Source organism: Myotis nattereri (assembly GCF_964212035.1).
Source record: "Myotis nattereri genome assembly, chromosome: 16".
In the NCBI taxonomy this organism is placed as follows: Eukaryota; Metazoa; Chordata; class Mammalia; order Chiroptera; family Vespertilionidae; genus Myotis; species Myotis nattereri.
In genome coordinates, this window is record NC_138091.1 from 39,836,795 (window position 1) to 39,858,960 (window position 22,166).

The 22,166-nt window shown below is 38.1% G+C and overlaps 1 protein-coding gene across 1 annotated transcript in view; it reads left to right on the top strand.

Annotated features, from left to right (window-relative positions):
* The window catches only part of CEP112 (centrosomal protein 112), a 296,754-nt gene that overhangs the window by 171,105 nt on the left and 103,483 nt on the right, over positions 1-22,166 (top strand). The window contains exon 21 of the mRNA XM_081109907.1: positions 9,414-9,644. Coding sequence (XP_080966033.1) covers positions 9,414-9,644 — 231 coding nt within the window. The remainder of the gene's footprint in view (positions 1-9,413; positions 9,645-22,166) is intronic.

The following is a 22,166-nucleotide window of genomic DNA, read 5'->3' on the forward strand; positions in this document are numbered from 1 at the left end:
GCTAGTCTCTTTTAGTGTCATTATTCTCAAGTGGAATATTTCCACTTTTCTAGCCATTTGAGTCTAGAAAATTTATATATACTTATATTTTGTGCTTCTGTTAATTAGTTTCATTTCTAAAATAAATGCTTATACATAGTTCTTTTAAGTGTAGTAGACATTTATTTCCCAATTTCCAAAATAGGTCAATGTGCTATGAATCGTTTTTCCCTTTTAATTGGAACCTAATCTAAATGCAGAATGCTATGGGATTTTACTCACTTTCCTCAAGAACTACTTTCAATTAGATGATTTGGGTGGTTCTAGAATAAAACTAGAAATTTCAACATCAGTTATGAATTTTTACCAGTATTGTCATTACTCACAAAAAACACATGCAGCCCTAATGTTTGCCAGTTCATGTGACTCATTACATGTTCTGCTTCTTTTCTTCTCTAGACAGGCATACAAATTAATGAGTGTTTTTCTTCTGTACTTTTACCCTATTACTTTTTTAATACTCAACCGGGAGACTTTCCCTTTTTTGCAGGTAAAATTATTTTTTCTTTTTTGATCTAAGTCCTCTGTAGTATGTTCCAAAGTTGAACATTCATTGTTCTAAAACTTTAAACCAAATTAACGTTTTTCTTGCCTTACCTATATGTTAAGCAATGTCCTCTCTTTTATCATTCAATTTAGTAGTGTCATTGTGATCAGCAATATCACATTGTAATTTTGTGTGTAGAATTCCTTCCAGAGTTAAGTGAACCTTTTGAATTTTGGGGAAATGTAAGACCTTTCTCATCTTTACACGTGGAGGAACTGTTTTCTGTGCCACGAGGTGAGCTAATGACTGTTTTAATTCCTGAGTCTAAGAACTGTAAACAAGAGTCTGAAACGCAATGTACTTTAAATATACCAAACAAGCATATTGGACTTCACAGAAAATTCTGACCACTACAAGGTAAACCTGCTTGCTCTTGGTTCTAAATATCTCTCAGTGGCCTGGCTGGTGTGGCCCAGCAGTTGAGCATCGACCCAGGAACCAAGAGGTTGCAGGTTTGGTTCCCAGTCAGGGCTCATGCCCAGGATGCGGGCTCCATTCCCAGTAGTGGGTATGCAGGAGGCAGCCAATTTGTGTTTCTTCCTCACATCGATGTTTATCTCTATCCCTCTACCTTCCCCTCTCTCTCTCTTAAAAAAAAAAATCAATAAAAAGACAACAACATATAAATATCTCTCAGTAATTTAAGGGGTTTTAAAAAATATTTTCTATTGGCTAGAACACGGGCATTAGGAGTCAAGAAAGTTCCGTTTGCAGCTTAGATGCAGCAAGTTAAAAATAGAATGTGCTGCCCTAAGACTCTGAAGACCTGGTTTCCTCCTGGACTTTCATGGGACTTGACTTGCATCCCTTCTAAGTCTCTTCTACTTGCATCAACCTTTCCTGTGGCATACGGGAACACACTTTAAAAGCTTTAGCCCTATAAAAATACCATAAAAATGTAAATTTTTATTTTAAAATGCAGAAAAATATTACCCCCATATAAAATGATAGCACTGGGCTTAATTTGAAATCATTAATTGACAAAATATGTTAAAAGGCAGTAGTATGTTGTAGGATATGATTATACAGTAAAAATACTTTTTATTTGAACTATGTAGATGAATTTCAGTTTTGAATTTATAATAATTCAAAGGATCTGTGTAAGAGATACAGTTTTGTGCATGACATAATTTAATCTCTATAAATTAAGTTGACATATTAAACCTTTTCAAAATATTATTTTTTATGTCTCCAACAGTATTTCCCTAATGTAGTCTACAATTAGCTTTTTAATATATGTTCTGTCCTTCCTAGAAGTCTGAATATCCACTTTCACATCAATTCTATATATTTAATAAAATCTCAAAAATTCTCATTTCATTCAAGGTTTTCCTTTCATTAAAAAATAAAATGAGCCATTTTATTTCAGTGGAGTGAAAGTTCTAGAAGAATAAGAGTCTAAATTTTGCTTCAAAATTAACTTTGACATAAAGAGTGATCAACAACCAAATATAACAAAGAATATTTTTTATCTTTATTTTAATTTTTAACTTAATAGTCAATGCTAAACATATATAATAATATAAACTAATAGCAAGTGCATCATATACTTAGATTATATATTAAAACTAACAAAAATCGTAACTTCAAACCTAATCACCAGGGATTTTCTCCCTCAAAATTATTTAAAAACCAGCCATAGGTTGGTTTGCCCTTTTCCATCATAACCTGGCTGCTGCCAACACGGCAGTCACCTCCCAATCCTTTCCCTTTGCAAAGGTTTCAGGGAACTTTTGGGTAACTACAACTGAGGACAAATTTTGGATTTTACATAAACAATTAAAGTAGAAAATATAACATATGGCAATAAATAAAGCTAAGTTATATAATATCTCCTATTTAGAATCTAAAACAAACAAAAAAAAGAGGTAAGGAGAATATAAATGTGTAAATTCCATAAAAGTAAATAGCAAATAGCAAGGATTATTTCTCTCCAAAATTACTTATAGGCTATTCATCCAGTCACCACAGATTAACTACAATCACTTAAACCTTATACACTTATATTACTTCAAAATGATAATTGGGGTTTATAATAATGACCTTGAATTGTTTTATGGTCCTGGAATATTTTCAAAAACTTCAAAGAAAGATTAACACATTATACATGGATATGCAGCCACCTGCCCTTCTCAGTACATTCATTTCTTACTATACATATACTTACAATGAGTTAATCTCATACACAAACTATGTGGACAAATGCCCTAGATGAGGCAAAATGACAGGACCAAGTGAATAAAAGGTGAAATAAAGACATAGGGAGGCCCCTTAACTGCAGGGATGAGTATAGAAATACTCTGACCTTTTCTACATGATGTAACCAGCCACGAAATCAGATGATCATTTCTTCAAACCTTTTCCTGTCTGTGAGGTTTTCATTCCTGTGGCGTTTAAGTATCACTTTCTTGAAATGATAAAGATGAAGACTGTGTTACACTAACTAGTTTGGCTCAGTGGATAGAGTGTCGGCCTGTGGACCAAAGGGTCCCAGGTTCGATTCCAGTCAAGGGCACGTGCCTTGGTTGCAGGCTCCTCCGCGGCCAGGGCCCTGTGTGTTTCTCTCACATCAGTGTTTCTCTCTGTCTCCCCCTCTCTTTTCTACTCTCCCTAAAACTCAGGGATGGAGGAATATCCTCGGGTGAGGATTAACAAAACTAACAAACAAACAAAAAAGACAGTGTTTTACTGCCCTTCATGATCTATACCTGGCAGAGATTAGCAGAAGTACCTCAACCCTTGTGCTCTGCACTGACCCGTAATTCATTTATGAGAAACAGGTGTGTTTGAATTCAGTGACGTCTTGCTCTTAAAGCCTATGTGAAGCAGTGATAATATCTGACCAGAGACTCTCCACTTCCATAGTCTTCCTAATTCTAACCGATGGGACCAACCCAGGACATGGAAGGAAGCAGGAGAGGTGTCAAGGCTCCTGCTCTTAGTTCCTTACCCTTCCACCGTGGAAGGAAATTTCCAGTGAGGAGGAAGGCAGAAGCTTGGACTGCTTCTCTTGAAATGTAATCCCAAACAGTTTCCTCTGAGGGTTCTTCCTCTTGCTAAACCTCATGGGTACATGAGGACACAACTCTTCAGAAATGGACATGGAAGCTTCATTAATGGACATGGGCCATTTGTCTTCTTAAGTGATTTGGTGAGGCAAGAGATGGGGAGGTGAACGGATGCACAGATGGACAGAAAACCAATGACTGACAAAACTGACTAGAGATATGAACTACCTACCCAAGGCTCAAAAGTCTTAAAAGACCTGAGACCTATGTCAAAGCAAGAATTGCCTTGGAGGTACTCACCATTCTGTGAACACCTGCCTCCCACCTGCCTGAATTCAACACTTCTGATCCTGCTTTTTTACAGTTTTGGTTTTTTAGTTCTGTGTATTCATATTCTCTGATCCTACACTGCCCAAGCCATAGTGTTCAATACACACCAGTTGTCCTACTTTAGAACAGAGCTGATTTGTGTTTAAATAATATATTTAATTTGTTAGTAACACATTAATCATCTATCACTATTTCTCATACTTTTATTCTTTGGGAGACAAAAGCAGTGTTTTGTTATAAGGTGAAACTCTTTTAGGCTAGAGTTCTGATGGGAGTTTACAATAACTGGAAATTCTATTGCATGTGATATTAACTATAAATTAGTCAAATATATTCTAGAACTGTTAATGTTGTTCTAAAGAAAATATATTATTTTAAATTAATTTTTTTACGTGATTATCAAAAGTAATGAGATATCCACAACAAAAGGGAAAAATTATCATAAGATGTTTATATTTTCATAATAAATAGAAAGACTATGTTAAAAATAATTATTGTATTAAAATTTAAGTGATTATTCCCACCACCTGGGCATAAAGCCTTTGCATCATCTTTTAAATTATTTTATGTTGTGTCTGATACAAGTAATGAATGTTAAGTAATATTTAAGCACTAAGGCATACAAACAAAATGAAAATCATGAAATGACCACCCAAGTGAAGAATTAGAACATTATTAAAACCACTAGAGGCCCGGTGCACAAAATTCGTTCACGGGGGGTTGTATGTCCCTCAGCCCAGCCTGCACCCTCTCCAATCTGGGGCCCCTCGAGGGATGTCCGACTGCCCGTTTAGGCCCGATCCCACTGGGCAGTCAGACATCCCTCTCACAATCCAGGACTGCTGGCTCCCAACCACTCACCTGCCTGCCTGATTGCCCCTAACTACTCCCCTGCCAGCCTGATTGACCCCTAACTGCTTCCCTGCCAGCCCGATTGCCCCTAACTGCCCTCCCCTGCTGGCCTGGTTGCCCCTAACTGCCCTCCCCTGCAGGCCTGGTCACCCCCAACTGCCCTCCCCTACAGGCCTGGTCACCCCCAACTGCCCTCCCCTACAGGCCTGGTCGCCCCTAACTGTCCTCCCCTGCAGGCCTGGTCGCCCCCAACTGCCCTCCCCTACAGGCCTGGTCGCCCCTAACTGTCCTCCTCTGCAGGCCTGGGTCCCCCCCAACTGCCCTCCTCTGCAGGCCTGGGCCCCCACCCCCAACTATCTTGCCCTGCAGGCCTGGGTCCCTTCCCAACTGTCTTCCCCTGCAGGCCTGGGTCCCCCCGCCAACTGCCCTCCCCTGCAGGCCTGATCACCCCCATCTTGTGGTGGCCATCTTGTGTCCACATGGGGGTGGCCATCTTGTGTGTTGGAGTGATGGTCAATTTGCATATTACTCTTTTATTAGATAGGATTGCATCTACCTATAGGTACTTCCTTTCCCATATCCTGGGGTCCCTGTCCCAGAGGCAACTGTTGTCCTTAATCTAGTGGTATCATTGACTCACTGTCCCCAGATATGCAGAGATATGTCCTATTTCCCTTGGATATATACCTATGAATGGAGAGAATGGCATTTTATCTATTGTATAAGGTAGAGATCTGATTTCATTTTTTTCATATGAATAACTTACTGTCTTGGCACAATTTGTAGACTGGTTCATCATTTACCCACTACACTGTGTTGCCAGCTCTGTCCATGTGAGCCAGTTTCTAGACTCGCCATTACCTTCCATTATTCAAGTTTTTCTGTTCTCTATGACAGCAATTTTCAACTGGTGTGTCGTAAGAATTTTTAAAAATTACAATTCCTGACTATGTAATCAGGGGCGTGGTCACCTCTTTTCCCTTAGATTGTCAAATAAAAAAATGACAATCTAAGGCAGTGGTTCTCAACCTTCCCTCAACCTTCCTAATGCTGCGACCCTTTAATACAGTTCCTCATGTTGTGGTGACCCCCAATTTCATTGTTACAAATTGAACATAATTAAACCATAGTGATTAATCACAAAAATAATATGTTATTATATATGTGTTTTCCGGTGGTCTTAGGCCACCCCTGTGAAAGGGTCGTTCGACCCCCAAAGGGGTCACAACCCACAGGTTAAGAACTGCTGATCTAAGGGAAACACAACAATAGCCGTCCTGTGTGAATGCCCTATCTTGAACCATATAGATATATCTACATATATACCTATATATATATAGATATATATATATATAGGTATATATGTAGATAGATAGATATAGATATATATCATATAATGGCGTTGCATCTTATTGGTCACATTGCATAATAAGGTTGAATCTGATTGGTTAATTCTGGGTACCACAGATGCTATAGGCATTTGATTTTTTAAAAAATCACATGAGCATAAAGGGTAGGTAATTACTATTATTATTTTTTGTAAATTAATCAAAATTGCACCTATTTTTGGTCAGGTCAGCAACTGATACAGTATTTTTTGATGTGCTGCAGAATTTTAGTAATTAATTTATGTATGCCATGAGATGAAAAAGGCTGAAAATCACTACTCTATGATAAAATTATACTGTGTTAATTTTAGTGACATTATTTTAGGTTCTAATATGTGGTATGGACTGTCACACCACCTGTCTCTCCTCTAGGAATCTCATGGTACTGTGTTCGTCCCTGTACACTTTAGATTTGGCTTGTCAAGTTTCTTGAAAGCTCTTGTTGAAATATTCATTGAACGTGCATTAATTGATGCTGTCAGTCATTTTGGGAAGAACTGATAAATTGAGACTTTCCAACACCCTGACACATCTCTCAGTTATTAGATCTTCTTTAATATCTTTCTAAAAGGCCTATAGAGTACTGTACATCTTTTGGTAGACATTTCTGAGAATCCTATATTGTTATAGTTGTAAATAGTGTTTGATAATTTTTTGCTAGTGTGTAAAAATTACAAATGATTTTAATATTAATATTTTATTCAGACCCCTTTTAAACTCCTTTATTATTTAGAATAATTTATACATACATTTTGCATTTTCTCTATAGGCAGTCCTAACATCCATGATTAAAAACAGTTTTGCTTTTGTATTTTTGGTCATAGAGTTATGCATATAAGTAGTGGTAGTAAGTATTCTTTTCTTCTTCCTGATTTTAAAAGAGCTATTTAAAACTTCACAATAAAGAATGAATAAAAAATGCTGAGATTTTGCTAACTACCTTTTATGTGGTTAAGAATGGTCTCTTTTATTCCCTATTTTGCTAGGAGTTTTTGTCTTGGAATTTTATCAAATGATTTTCTGTGTATTGAGATAATCATAAGGCTTTTAAAAAATACTTTAATGGAGTAAATCATATTATAGGTTATTTTCTAACATTACACCAATATTATGTCCTTTCCAATTCTTTCATGATGTATTATCACTGGATTCAATTTGCTAATAATTGTTGAGGTTGACCGAAGATTTTTCTTTTTTGAAGATGTTTTTTAATTGATGTTATGCTGACCTCATAATTTGAGTTGCGGAAAAATGCTTTTTCTATTCTCTGAAAGAATTAGTATCAGAGTGAGTTATTTGTTTCTTAAATACTCGGTGGAACTGGCCAATAAAGCCATCTGGCCTTGATATTTCATTTCTGGAAAGATTTTTGACTACTATTTAAATGTTTCTAATGGTTATTGGATGACTCATGTTTTCCATTTTTTTTCTAGTCAGTTTTGGTAGATTTTTATAGCTTAGAGATTTTCCTTTTCATTTAAATTCAATATTAATTGGCATTTATAGATTTCAATAAATGGTAAGCTGCCCTTATATTCTTTGCTACTTGATGATTACATATTTTTATACGTCATTGGACTTGGTTTGCTCATTTATGTCTGTGTCATGAGTGAGTTGACCTATAATTTTTATTTCTCTTTGTATTTGTCATCCTTCAGTATCAATATTATAACTTCTGAAATAGTCTGAAAGTATATTTATCTTTCTCCATTCTTTGGAAAAGTTTGTAAAAGACTAGAATTACCTGTCTCTTGGGAGATCTTTTTTAGAACTCACCTGTAAAATTATTTGAGTTTAATGTTTACTTTGTGGGGATATTTTAAACTATTTTTTCAATTTGTTTAGTTGTACTTCTTTTGATATTTTATATTTTCATAGGATCTATTTCACTTAGGTTCTTCAATTATTGGCATAATATTTCTATGGTATTATTATCTTTAATCTATGATGGATCCATAGTATGCCCTTTTAATATTAAAATTTTAATTTATTTTACTTTGTCATTATATTACTTTTCTAGATAATACTGTCATAAGTTTATTTTTATCCCTAATATTAATTTGTGTTTTCTTTCTTGTTTTTAACAGTCTTACCAGAAATTGTTCTATATTACCAATGTCTTAAAGTGGTTGCCTACTTTTTAAAAAATTAAACTTTTAAAAGCGCATAACATGTTAGGGCTACATATTTCTTTTGCTTGGCTCCATCCTTCAGGATTTGATAAGTTATATTGTCTGCTTGATAATTATTCTGCTCACTATTTCTGTGTATTCTTGCTTCTCCTCAGTTCTGGAAAATTCTCAGTCACTATAGTTTTATATCTTCCCCTGTCTTTTCTCCTTCTGGGACTCTAGACCTATAATAGATCTTCTTATTTTACCTTTCATAACTTTCAACATCTCACAGTTTTTATCCTCTGATATTACTGTGCTGCATTATGGGTGGTTTATAAAAACCTCTCTTCTATTTCACCACTTCTTGCTTCTGCAATATTGAAACTTAACTCATTTAGTCTACCTTTTATACAAAAAATTCTTTGCTGCAAATTGTGTTTGGTTCTTTCTCAAATCTGGCCATTTTTGCTTAATCTCTCCTGGTTTATTCATTTATGATTCCATCCTTTGTTTCTTTAAATATTTAATACATGTTTATTTTATGTGCTTTTTCTGATAATTCTGATATCTGAAGTGCTGGCCAGGGGAATCGGTCTGTGTTGACTCTTATCAGTGGTGGTTTTCTTCTGGGTTTAGTAATTTTTGAATATGATCTCATTTTTGGTTAATCCTAATTTATGGGAAACTTGGAGACATTCAACTGCAGGAGCTTTTCTGAGAAGGGCATTTGTTTTAGCTTCAGGTGGGCATTGATAACACTACTGATCTGGAACCACTTTGGCCTATTACAGGCTCTCTGACTTAATCCATGGCATCATGTTCAGCCCCATATTCCTTCCCCCTGAAGGTGCAATGCTAATAAGGGCATTTGCCCTCAGATACCTTGCCTTCTGACTCTGCTTACTGCTCTTCTTGTTTTTGGCACTTGCAGTTGTACATGTGTGTGATTTTTGTTTTGTTTTTCCCTTTGGGTATTTCTCTTTCTATGAGCAGAGGAAGAGGAAAAATTATATTTATATGGAATCGTTATTTCATATCATGAGGGCCTCTCAGAATATCTGGCCTGCCGAACTGCTTGACTTCTATGATTTTCCTATCCATAGTCTCTGCCCATTTTTTCATTTTTCACAACAAGGTTATTGCTGACATGGAGGCCCAAGTTCACAAGCTGAGAGAAGAGCTGATTAATGTGAACACACAGCGGAAGCAGCAGCTGGTAGAGCTCGGACTTCTCCGTGAAGAGGAGAAGCAAAGGGCTGCCAGGGACCACGAGGCTACTGTCAGCAAACTGAAGGCTGAATCAGAGAAGATGAAAATGGAGCTGAGAAAGACTCATGCAGCTGAGACGGAGATGACGCTGGAAAAGGTAAGGTATCCACCTCGATGTTTTATAGACAAAGTGAAACCCATGGCTGCCACCTCACATTTCATCTCTGGAAGGTGGGGGACAGAGAATTACTTTTCAAATTGTTCAAATGAGCAATTTGAGTATCTTTTTGTATTTCTAAGCACCACTAAAATCATATAGGGAATTTCCTAACTTTTTTTGTTGACTTTCTTTGAAGTAATTGCGTAGAATATCCCATTCAGTATCAATTAAATACACACTGTGATACAACGTTATAATATTGTCAAATATCATACTGGTTAGGAATGCTGGGGCTGTAGCCCTGAATTTTCTTGAGACTAAGTGTCAGATATTTTCCAGATTGTCTAATAATTATTTCTAAATGTTACAGTTTTTAGAAGTGTAACATACATGATGGCATATTTTCCCAGATTGATATTTCAGATTGGGAAAAGACTTAGAATTATATATTTTTGATGCCGAAACTGGTTTGGCTCAGTGGATAGAGCGTCGGCCTGCGGACTGAAAGGTCCCAGGTTCGATTCCGGTCAAGGGCATGTACCTTGGTTGCGGGCACATCCCCAGTAGGAGATGTGCAGGAGGCAGCTGATCGATGTTTCTCTCTCATCGATGTTTCTAACTCTCTATCTCTCTCCTTTCCTCTCTGTAAAAAATCAATAAAATGTATTTTTAAAAAAATTATATATTTTTGAAATAAATGTTAGTATAATATTGACATATTTGGGGTTGAATTATCTTCCAGGAACAATCTCAAATATTCTTTCTTTTGATGTTTTGGAAAAGTGTAAATCTTTTAATCAGGTAGTAAATGTGAATTGTTCCAAGCATAACAAATGTAAATCGTCCCTTGAGTTTCTTAAGGCCAATCTATACCTTGGGATAAAGAACTTGAAAAGCGTAGCTGAAGAATCTTCTAATTCTGTTTGATTTTCCTCTCTTCTTTGTCTTTAAATAATTTTAAGCCTTCATAGTGTATACAACACCGTGCTAGACACTACTCCATTGATGTTACATGGAGCGAGAACCCAAGGTGCTTACTTTGTAGTAGCTGATTTTATCTGAGAGTCACATTTCAGCCAGCTTTGCCCTTAGCAGCATAGCTCTGAGCCAAGTAATATATAGGAAAATGTCCCTAAAGAGGTGGGAAGGAGCCTGGCTTCTTGGAGGAACATCAAGGAGGCCACTGTGGCTGGAAATGATGATGGAGGAGGAGGATGAGGTGGAGGTGGAGAAGGAAGGAGGAGGAGATGAGGTTAAGGACAAAACCTCAGAGGTGGACCAGGCCCTGTAGGTGTGTCTGGGCCTTTGAAAGGGCTTTGCTTTGACTCTCCTTGAGTAGAGGAGGCTTGACAGGTTTTGAGCAGAGGTGTGACATCTGATTCACCTTTGAAAGGATCTCTCTGCCTGCTAACGCTGAGAATAGACTGAATTGAGGGCAAAGAAGGAAGTAGAGAGACTAGTTTAAAAGCTATTGCAAGAATTTAGACAAGAGATGATAGAGGCTTGGGCCTCAGGCAGTAGCAGTGACAGTGGTAAAAACTGATCAGATTTGGGTAATGTTCTGAAGGTACATCTGGCCAGATTTCTTGTTGGTTCAGGTGGAAACAGGGGGTGGGGGGTGGGGGGGGCGGAGAGAGCAGGTAAGAATGTTTCCAAGGTGACTGGCTAGAGCCAGTGGACACAAGGAGTGACCCTTCACTGACGGGAGGAAGACTGCAAGAACGACAGGTTGGGTGTTTGGGATGTGTTCCAGTTGAGATGCCTTTTATATATCCGAGGGAGGATGTTAGTGATAATTCCATCAAAGCAGTACAAAATGATAGTATTTTGATGCTAAAATACACAGTTTCAGGAAGTAGGGATATTTCCCTATGTGGAATAGCTTTAGTGCTCTGACAATAGCAAATAAAAGAGGGACTAATGGAGAGTGAAAGTGACGTTGCAGGGACCTTTCTGGTAATTCTCACACACCTCTCCTTGACTTCAGTCATATCTGCCATCAGTTCAAACTCATTCTAAGTAAATGGCCTTGAATGGCACAGATACCAGTGCAGCTCCGTTTAAGAAATTTGGACATACCAAAGCCAGACTCATAAAACATAAAATTTAGCCCTGCTGGTGGGGCTCAGTGGTTGAGCATCAACCTATGGACCAGGAAATCAAGGTTCGATTCCCAGTCAGGGCACACGTCCTGATTTTGGGCTTGATCCCCAGAGTGGGGCGTGCAGGAGGCAGCCAATCAATGATTCTCTATCATCATTGATGTTTCTCTCTCTCTCCCTCTCCCTCTCCCTCTCCCACTTCCCTCCTCTCTGAAATCAATAAAAATATATTTTTTAAAAAGCATACAATTTAGGCCTTGATTTTTCTGTATTGTATATTCACATTTTAAATGTTTTAAATATTTCTTTTTAATTGATAGAATTTTTCAAGCATAGGTTTATATGTATTACTAATTAATAACAAAAGCATAGCATTAGAAACCCTGGGTAATTTATTTGGCAAATATTTCTGGAAGATTTCCTATATCTCAGAAAGGCATTATCCCAAGCACTGTGGGGACACACAGAAAAAAGGAAAAAGTGGCACTGTCTTCAAGTAGATTCTAAAAAGTAGCGACTGCAAGACACATACACACAATTGTAATGTGAGGTAGAGTATGGATTGGGGGGAGAATTCTTTTCTGTTAAGGCAATCAGGGAAGATTAACTGGAAGAGATGTCACTTGAACTAAACATAAGTAGATATGTAAGATGGCATTCTAAGCCAAAGGGACAACAGTAGGAGCAAACAGAACCGTGCACATGTCATAGAAGTCAGTCAAGCAGAGTGGCTGTGATGAGGCTAAGAGACAGCTAGAAATCATTGCAAGTCTCCAAAGCTGTGATAAGCCTATGGCTTCACTGTGGAAACAGTACGAAGCTGCTGAAGATTTTGAGGAAATGAAGTGTCAATAGCCAAGTGATTATTAGGAAAATCTGTCAGTATTGGCAAGCTGCCATAGCAGGGAAGTAGTTGGTGGGGACCTGATTAATTCAGGCTAGAGGTCCCTGAGGACACACTAGAGGTGTACGAAGGTTGTGAACATACAGCAGTGAGGATGAGGAGACATGCTTGAGAAGCATCTCAGAGATAGCATTGATTAGAATGGTTAAATATAAACTAACCCTTAATCATTTGGGAATGTAGGAGGACTTTCTGATTTCAGGAAGAAAAGATTAATTCAGTTATGGACATGTTGAGTTGGAAATGCCATCACTACATCTAGCTGTGATGTTCATTTGCTATTGAAGGAACATTTGTGGGGAATCATAGGAGAATCATAGGTGAATCATAGGAGTCACCTACAAAGAGGGCCTGTTCAGGAGGGGAAATAGAAAACAGTGGTGAAGAAAGAGCTTCAGTTAAGAGTCTGGGAGAAAATAGTCAAGGAAGGGTCATCAAGGTAAAAGGAATATGAGAAGAATGAGTTTTCATGGAAATAAAGGAAGAGAATGTTTAGAAAGAAGTATTTTCAAGAATGTGACAGAGAATCAGGAGGGATAAGGGTGGAGGAAAGGTCACAGGATTGGAAACTGAGAAGTCATTGATGATCTTGGACAAAGCACTGAAAATGATAGTGTGGACAGAAACACGGTGAGAGAGTAGGGAGGAAGTGGGGATTCATGAACACTCTATTGTTGTTGTTGTTTTTGGAAAATCTGATATTAAAAGGGAGGTGGAGTCCCAAAGAGCAGCAGGAGTTAAGGATAATACCTTTTTAGGCTGAAAATATCTTGAAATACAGGAGAAAGAACTGATGGAGTGGAAGAGCTTAATGATGCAAAGAACCAGGGGTAATTGATCTGAGAGATGAGGGTGTGAATGAAATTACCAGCTCACGTTGACCCTCTCCCCTTGGCCACAAGGATCCAGCCACAGAAGACATTGGTCTGTTTCTGGACCCACCTTGCTCTCTCCTGCCTCCAGGTCTTTGCACCTGCCACCCCTCTGCCTAGAATGTTCTTCTCCATGATTTTCCGTGGCCACTCACACTCCTCCTCATCGGTCTGCACTTGTCAGTGTCCTTCCCTGACCTCTGTATCTCAAGTCTTGCTACTTCTACCATCTGACCTTTTCCCATTGTCTTCAAGGCTCATCTCACTATCTGCAATAATCTTTTAATTTTTTCACATATTTATTTTCTATTTATCCCATCGGGACTAAGCTCCATTAGCAGGACCTTGTCTATCTTGTTCATTTCTGTCCTGCTAGTGTCTAGAAAGACACTAGCCCTGGCAGTGTAAGCCTGCAAGGACGGAGTGCTCCTGAACTGAACAGAGAACAGAAGTCACACAAGAAGCTAGAAATGAGGTTGAGCATAGTAATTTTAACTGACGTGGGTAAAGGTTTATCAGTGTGGGGGCTTGGCAGAGAAAGTCTAGAGCCCTACGTGGGCTGGTGGTTACCACCGTGAGTTTTGTTCTTGCTGGCTTGATGGAGTGAGCCAACCCCAAAGACCATATGACAAAATTGTAAGTGCTGGGTTCTTGATACGAAGATTAATTTGTATTTTGGATGATTGATAAATGGTTTTACTTAACTAATAAAAGGGGTTTAGCCATTTCTAAATGCAGTGAAGACCTGGACATGGGTGCCCTGAAAACAGTCCTTTTAAATATTTGTTTCTAAAGTTCCAGGATCATGGGTGGGGCCTGGGTCAAAGTAGGCATTCATACATGCTGTGTGTGAATGGAAGAAGGATGCTGCACTGCGAAATCCAGTTAGCCTCTGTGAGTGATAATATGGATAAATAAAAATATTGTATTGATTTACTCAAATTTGATTTTAATTTATCTTTATAGTCAAATACTTATTTGTTTTTTAATGTTGTAATTTCCTCCATCTTACTTAATAAATTAAACACATAGCATCAATTTTTTTTTCCCTTTTGTGGTTTGAATTTTTGGTACACAAACTAGACATTTGAGTTCTTATTATAAAAATTTAAATTAGCACTAATAGGTGGTAGGTAATTCTCTTGCTAGACTATTTTGTAATTGTGCGTCTTACTTGAATTCTTATTGTACCTTATAAAAGACTTAATGTTTTACCACGTTTAAATAAATCTGAAAGTTAAAGTATTTGCTAGCAGTTCAAAATCCAATCAGAATCAAGGGGGTTCTATTATTTATATATGTAAAAGGCTAATATGCAAAGTGTCCCCTCAGGAGTTTAACCAGGAGACCAGGAGTTCGATTGCTGACTATGACATGTGCTGACCACCAGGGGGCAGCACAGAATGAAGGAGGGCACCAGCCAGCAGCCAGCAGCCAGCAGCAGGGGAAGGAAAGCCCCGGCTGGCAGCTGGAAGGCCCCAATCGACCCTGATGGCAGGCCAGGCCTAGGAACCCTACCTGTACACAAATTTTGTGCACCAGGCCTCTAGTTAAGTATAAAATTAAGGTTCAAAGAGGAGAGGAGAATGACGTCAGAATAATAAATAATCTAATTAACACCCCCTGTGGTATGGGCTGTTCCAGCAGCCTTGCAGTGTTCAGGTTATAAAAGATTTCCTAAGCCCAGGTCCTCTGTAGGTTCTGCCAGGGGCGATTTAGCCCGAGATGATATGTTTCGTAGCTCTGAGGTGAGAAAAACATGAAATACCTCCCCAAGGTTGAAATTCTGAAATAGGGAATCCCAGAGAATAAATGATTGACATTTGCATCACTAACGCTGCTCTTCTAGTCTTTTCAAATCTTTTCCAACCAAATCAAAACAAGATCCATAAAATGTGAACCTTTGAAAAATTAAAGAACAGTACTGAGTGTTGGTCGTGGGGAGTTTTCAGAAGACTGATGGAACATTGGTGTTTGAATGTGCCATTGTTTAAGAACTACATTCAGCTATTTTAAAAATAAATTTTCTTGAAATAGAAGATATTTTAGAACACATGGAAGAGAAGATTGTAAAAGTCTCTTGTGATTACCATCTCCCAGAGAAAACCGGTAGTAACCATTTGACGTGAATGTAAAATAGCTGTGTTAACTGAGATTATAATAACTAAACTGTTGTGTCTTTTACTTTTTTAAAAGTTATGCTAAGAATATACCTATGCCATTTGAAATTCTTTGAAAATATAGTTTTCATTGTTTCATGATATTCCATTTAATTAATGTAGCATCATTGATTGAGGTGTTCCTTTATTTTTAAGAGTGAAGTTGAACATTTGTAACAGATTTGTTTTTCACATTTCATTTTCTGGAGTTGCCAATTTCATTCTTGGTCAGTTTCTCTTCTATTGGTGTGCTAATGTTTTCCTCATCACCTTTCTATAAACTCATTTTATATTTAGAATAAAAGTTCTTTGTGGCAAATATTTTTTGATAATTTGCCTTTTAATTTTGTCATTTTATTTTATGATACACACAAAAATTTCCATTTAGTGCAATCCTTTGCGAGTTCGTTATTATAAGTAGTAGTGTGGAGCCTCACAATTTGATATTTAAAAACATGAATACATCAAACATTTTCTACCCTGTGCTTTACTAAGTAAAAAGCTTTTATGAAACTGACATAGCATTTACCGGCTTGGGTTCCCGGTCTGTAATTTGAATGGCTTGAAGGGGCTCTGCCAGCCTAAAGTCGTTGGAAGGCTTTGAGCAACAACTCAGCATCTTTTTCCAATGTAAGGAAGGCTCCACATGGCATAATTATTCACAGCTCAGGTCATAGGAACTGCTTAAACCTTTAAAATTTATAATTAAAGGATTAATATGAAGACATTGTCATTTTGGCTTAAAATGGATTTTTAATCTCAATTCTGTTCTTTTTACTTTGATCTTTCCCTTTGCTAAAAATATAAAATGTTGTATCCTTAAATATTTTAAATTAAATGTTGTCCTCAAAGAGTTTAGATTTATACAAATTGATTGACAAACAACATCCAGTATACTTTTACAATATTCCGCACAAAACTTCAAATGGTCATTTTCCTCTGGGTGTATAAGCCACAGCTTGATATAATGGACTATAATGATACCTCTAAACATAAAAATAAATTAGCTGACAATAGGAAAAACATGCACAAATGACAACTTGGAAAAGTTTGGGTGTGTACCACGTTTTATACCAAGGAGTGGTACGATCTGACTTGGGCTGAGATCATTCTAGCTGTGTGAGAACAAAGGAGGAAGCCCAGGAAGGGCATTGCAGAGATGCCGGTGGCGTCACCAGAATGGCGGCAGTGGAGGTGGTCAGATTCTGGATATATTTTAAAGTTGGAGCCAACTTGGCTTTCGGATGGGTTTTAACATGGGATGTGAGATCAAGAAAAAAACAAGCCAGGGAGAAGCTCAGACACGGGGAGATATGAAAATCCGCTACTTCATTTCTCTGTGGGATGGGATTATATGTGACTTTTACACTGTATTGTTCAGTCCCTTCTAAATGTTCTATATTTTAACCACTTTGTAAACTAAACAGGAATGTACAAAAGTCACCATCTAGTTATATTGTTGCCCTGGCCCTGAGCCCTGAGCATCTTCAACTTCTCTCCCCTTTTCTGTCCCCGGAGATCAGAGATGCAGAGAAAAGGATGTGCATTGACTGACATCAGAAACTGAGCAGCATGATTGTGATGTCATCTGTCCCTGCTCACCCCTACTTGAGGTGGGAGGGCCCTCAAATACCCTACCCCTGGCCCTAGGCACTTTTCTATCAGGGCAGGGAGGCTGAGCCCTCATGAGCATCCCAGAGAAGCAGGTCTCACTGGCCGCAGCCAGCTCAGGGGCTCTCATCCTTGCTTCTGCCACCTCCATGGGGGCCAGAGGGCATGTGGACCCCGCTGACTTTAGACTACTCCTCTCACACGGAAAGCCAAGCCCCAGGTCTGATGAGAACGAGAGGAGAAAATAGTAATCACCTCGAAACACGGCAGGCTGGTAGTCTGAGGCCCCTGGGGGACACAGGACCATCTGACCTCACAGAGAAGGTAAGACTGAGACCCCTCTGTGCTCTTGAGGCAGGGGCCTTTCTGAACATCTCGTCTCATTGCTGGGCTGGAGTCAGTCCTGGCAGTGTGAGAACAGCCTCTACCCTCAAAGAGGTTTATGTTGATGGTCAGGGATATGGAACAAAGGAAACTGATTGCATTGAACTGAAATTAGAGTCATTGTCTCGATCTGGACCTCATGCCCTGGTAAACACCCAGCAAGTTGTCAGGAAGTATGTGGGGAGGGGTAGAATCAGGCACAGCTTTCTGGACAAGGTAGATTGTAAGTTAATAGCATTGCCCTCCCTTGCTTAGGAACTTACTAAGTGCCATTGCCCACAACAAAGTGAGGTTGCCCAGCTCTCTTGCTTTCTGGCCAAGCATTTGCACAATCCCATTTCTCCTCTTCTGCCTTTCCTTTTTTCTCCTTACTTATTTTAATTAATATTTTAGTTTACAGTTTAGTGGCATTAAGTACATTTAAATTGTGCAACCATCACCACCATCCATCTCCAGAACTTCTTTCATCGTGCAAAACCTAAGCTGTACCCATTAACACTAACTCCCTATTTCCTCCTCCTCCCAGCCCTGGGCAACCACCATTCTCCTTTCTATCACTATGTATTTGACTACTCTAGGTACCTCATATGAGTGGACTCAAACAAGATTTGTCTTTCTGTGACTGTATTATTTCACTTAACAGAATGTCTTCAAGGTTCATCCATATTGTAGCATGTGTCAGCATTTCCTTTTTAAAAAGGCTGAATAACATTTCATTGTGTGTATATAAGACATTGTTTATCCATGCATCCCATCAATGGATGCTTGGGTTGCTCTCACCTTTCGACTACTGTGAGTAATGCACATATGAACATGGGTATACAAATACCTCCTTGAATTCCTGCTTTATATCCAGAAGTGAAATTGCTGGATCACATGGTAATTCTATTTTTACGTTTTTGAGGAACCTGCCCTACTGTATTCCATGCCACTGTGCCATTTATATTCCCACCATCAGTGAACCAGGGTTCCAATTTCTCCACATCATCGCCAACCATCATTTCAGTTTCAACCGTTGTTTCAGCTTGTTTTGTTTGTAGAATAACCGTCATAACGAGTATGAAGTGTATCTTCTGCCTGTCTTAATTGCACACACACACACACACACACACACACACACACAGGTACAGTCTGTGCTTGCCCACTCCGGACGCTCCTTTTCCTTGTACAGGCTGTAAACACTCCGTTTAGGGCTTCACGTGTTTTCTCTCTGCCTGGAAGACGTGAGCTCATCATCCTCACTCAAAACCGTTCCCTGTCCCCATCAAAGAAATCACGCTCTTTCCTGTGCTCTGTAACTCTTCATTCATCCCTCTCTTTTTAAAACATTTTTGCATATAATTTGCATATATATTATATGTAATTCTGTAAATGTTGACAAACTGTCACCACAGTCAAGATGAGGAAGTGTCCCATCACCACAAATATGCCTCCACCCTTTTGTTGTCAGCCCCATTTACCCCCCTGGCTCTAACTCCTGGTGGCCACTTGTCCATTTTCTGTGACTGTAGATTTGCCTTTTCTGGAATATATACAAAATGAATCATTCAGTATATGACCTTTGGAATCTGTTTTCTTCTCCTTAGCATCATCCATTTAAATTCATCCGTTGTTGTGGGCATGAGTAGTCCATTCTTTTTTATTGCTAATAATATTTAATTTCATGGATGTACCAAAGTTTATCCATTCTCCAGCTGGAAATATTTGGGTTGTTAAACATTCATATAAAGGTTTGGTGTGAACATAAATTTTTTTATTTCACTTGGGTAAATAGCAAAGAGTGGGGTTGCTGAATTGTATGCTAAATATATTTTTTCATTTATTAGAAATTGCCAAACTTTCTCCAAAGTGGCTGTATCGTTTTCCATTCCCATCAGCAATGTATGAGCCCCAGGTGCTCTGCATCCTCATTGGCACTTTATAGTGTCGAGTGTCTGGTGTTATTGTAGCCACCCTAATAGGTTGTATTTAATTGCATGTGCATTTCCCTAATAAGAATGTGGAGCATCTTTTCATATGTGTATTTGTCATCTGAATATCTTTGTTGACATAGTGTTTATTTAAATGTCTTCCAATTTTATATTTAGTTGTTTATTATTATTGAATTTTGAGGGTTCTTTATATATTCTAGATACAAGTCCTTTGAAAGAGCTGATTTGCAAACACTTTCACAGTCAGTGGCTTAACTTTATTCTTTTAACAGTATCTTTCAAAATGCAAAGGTTCTTAAATTTTTATGTTTAGTTTATGTGTCTCATGACATGTAAATGATTTTTAAAAATAATAATATACACAAATATATGATAGAAAAGTGATAGATATTTTTAAATGCCTCTTTCTAAGATACATTCTTCTTATTCTTGGCTCCATATTAATCATTCTTTTTAAAAATCAAAATTATTTTAAATGTTTTAAAATAATATAGCTTATGCATATATTCTAAATATTGCATTGAATCGAGAGCCTCTAGTACTTAAATATTGCAAAATTTTTGCAATTACAACAGTATTGAGATCAGGCCAAAAATATACAAAAGCAGGTGTGCAGTTGTCTGTATGGAAAATGCAATAATCCTATATAATAAAAGCCTAATATGCTAAGTGTCCGGTCGTCCGTTCAACCAATCGAAGCGTAATATGCTAATGAAATGCTAAGGCCACTCAACTCCTCGCTATGATGTGCACTGACCACCAAGGTGTAGGCGCTCCGACCGGTAGATTAACTTGCTGTTGGGGGTCCAGCCAATCGGAACTGAGCAAGGTGGGCCGACACACCCTGGAACCCTCCCGCAGTCACTCCCTGGCTGGCCAACTTCCTGCATTCTTCCCCAACCCTAATCGTGCATTGGTGGGGTCCCTTGGCCTACCCTGTGCCCTCTCACAATCCAGAACCCCTCGGGGGATGTTGGAGAGCCAGTTTCAGCCTGACAACAGAACAACCAGCGCTATGACATACATTGACCACCAGGGGACAGATGCTCAATGCAGGAGCTGCCCCCTGGTGGTCAGTGCGCTCCCACGGGGGAATGCCGCTTAGCCAGAAGCTGGGCTCACAGCTAGCGAGCACAGTGGCAGTGGGGGGAGCCTCTCCTGCCTCTGCGGCAGTTGGACATCCCCCAAGGGCTCCCGGACTGCCAGAGAGCGCAAGCCAGGCTGAGGGAGCCCCCCCCCACCCAAATGCACAAATTTCATGCACCAGGTCTCTAGTTAATAAATAATAATCCAAGAATTAACTCTGTGTTTCACATACTCACAACTATCAACCTACTTTTGCTCCATCCTGTATTTTTTCCACACACATATTAAAAACTTGGTAAAAAAAAAATTGTTTATGATGTCATTTGCAGTGAATGAATGACCTTTTTAAAATACATAATATTTTGATAGTTGAGAAGTTTTTATTAAAAAATATTAGAATCCTTATATTGTGTAGAAAAAAAAAATCTTTAACTCCCATGTTTTAAATTATATTCCTCCTAAAATATTTTATTTCCTTTGATTCATTACATCTTTATAGTATATTTTGAACTTTTTATTCTGATTTGTAACTGTTTCTCTCTTCCCCTGTGTATGTGTATTTAAAGCCTGAGATATATGCCCCCAAATGTTACTAATATGTATACATATACATATATCCACAATTTAGAGTATGCTATTCAATTTCAATAATAGTATAGGCTCTATCATTGCATGGATCGCTAAAACACCATTTAAGCACCCAGGTGTTGAGTACTAATATTTTTTTTTTGTAATTTTCAGAATGTATTACAAATTATTATTGAAAAAAAAAAGAAAAGCTAGATTTTTAAGTGTGTGCAGATGTGAATTTTGGCTAACAAAACTGTTGTTAATATTCATCTATGGTATTTTCTTGGCAAAGAAAATGGACATTTGTTCCCACTGCGTGAGTCTAACATCGCTGGACATCCTAGAGCACTCTAAGGAGGCAACCCTGGGTCATGGAAAATAGCTCATGAAACATCAAAATCTTTGACTCTTACTTGTGACAGTTGCTTTGTTATACATTTCATATTATTATAAAATAAGGAATTTTAACAGATTTTAAATGAGCTTTTAAAGATTTATAATTTAGGCCTATGTTTTTATTAATTATTATAATTCTAATATGTTTATTCAACCCAGATGACTTTATTAAATTGAAGACTGTATCATATATTTTAGAGACTTCCTAAGAATAAGAAATTACTAGAATTGTCACACCTAGATCATAGCTAATGGTCCATTTGGTGTCTAATAACACAAAAGAGGAATAAATGGGGGGATGAGAACTTTCAAGTCTAGTTTCCTTAATAATTTGTGGGTGAATGAGTCAACATCGATGCAATAAGCATTTACTCTATACTTAACTCAGTGCTGGTCACAAAATGGAATGTAACTTTGTCCCTGCCGTCTAGAAGCTTTTATTATTGTGGTGATAATGAGAAATACAAGCATAAAGGAACTTTTAAAACTACATAACTATACATA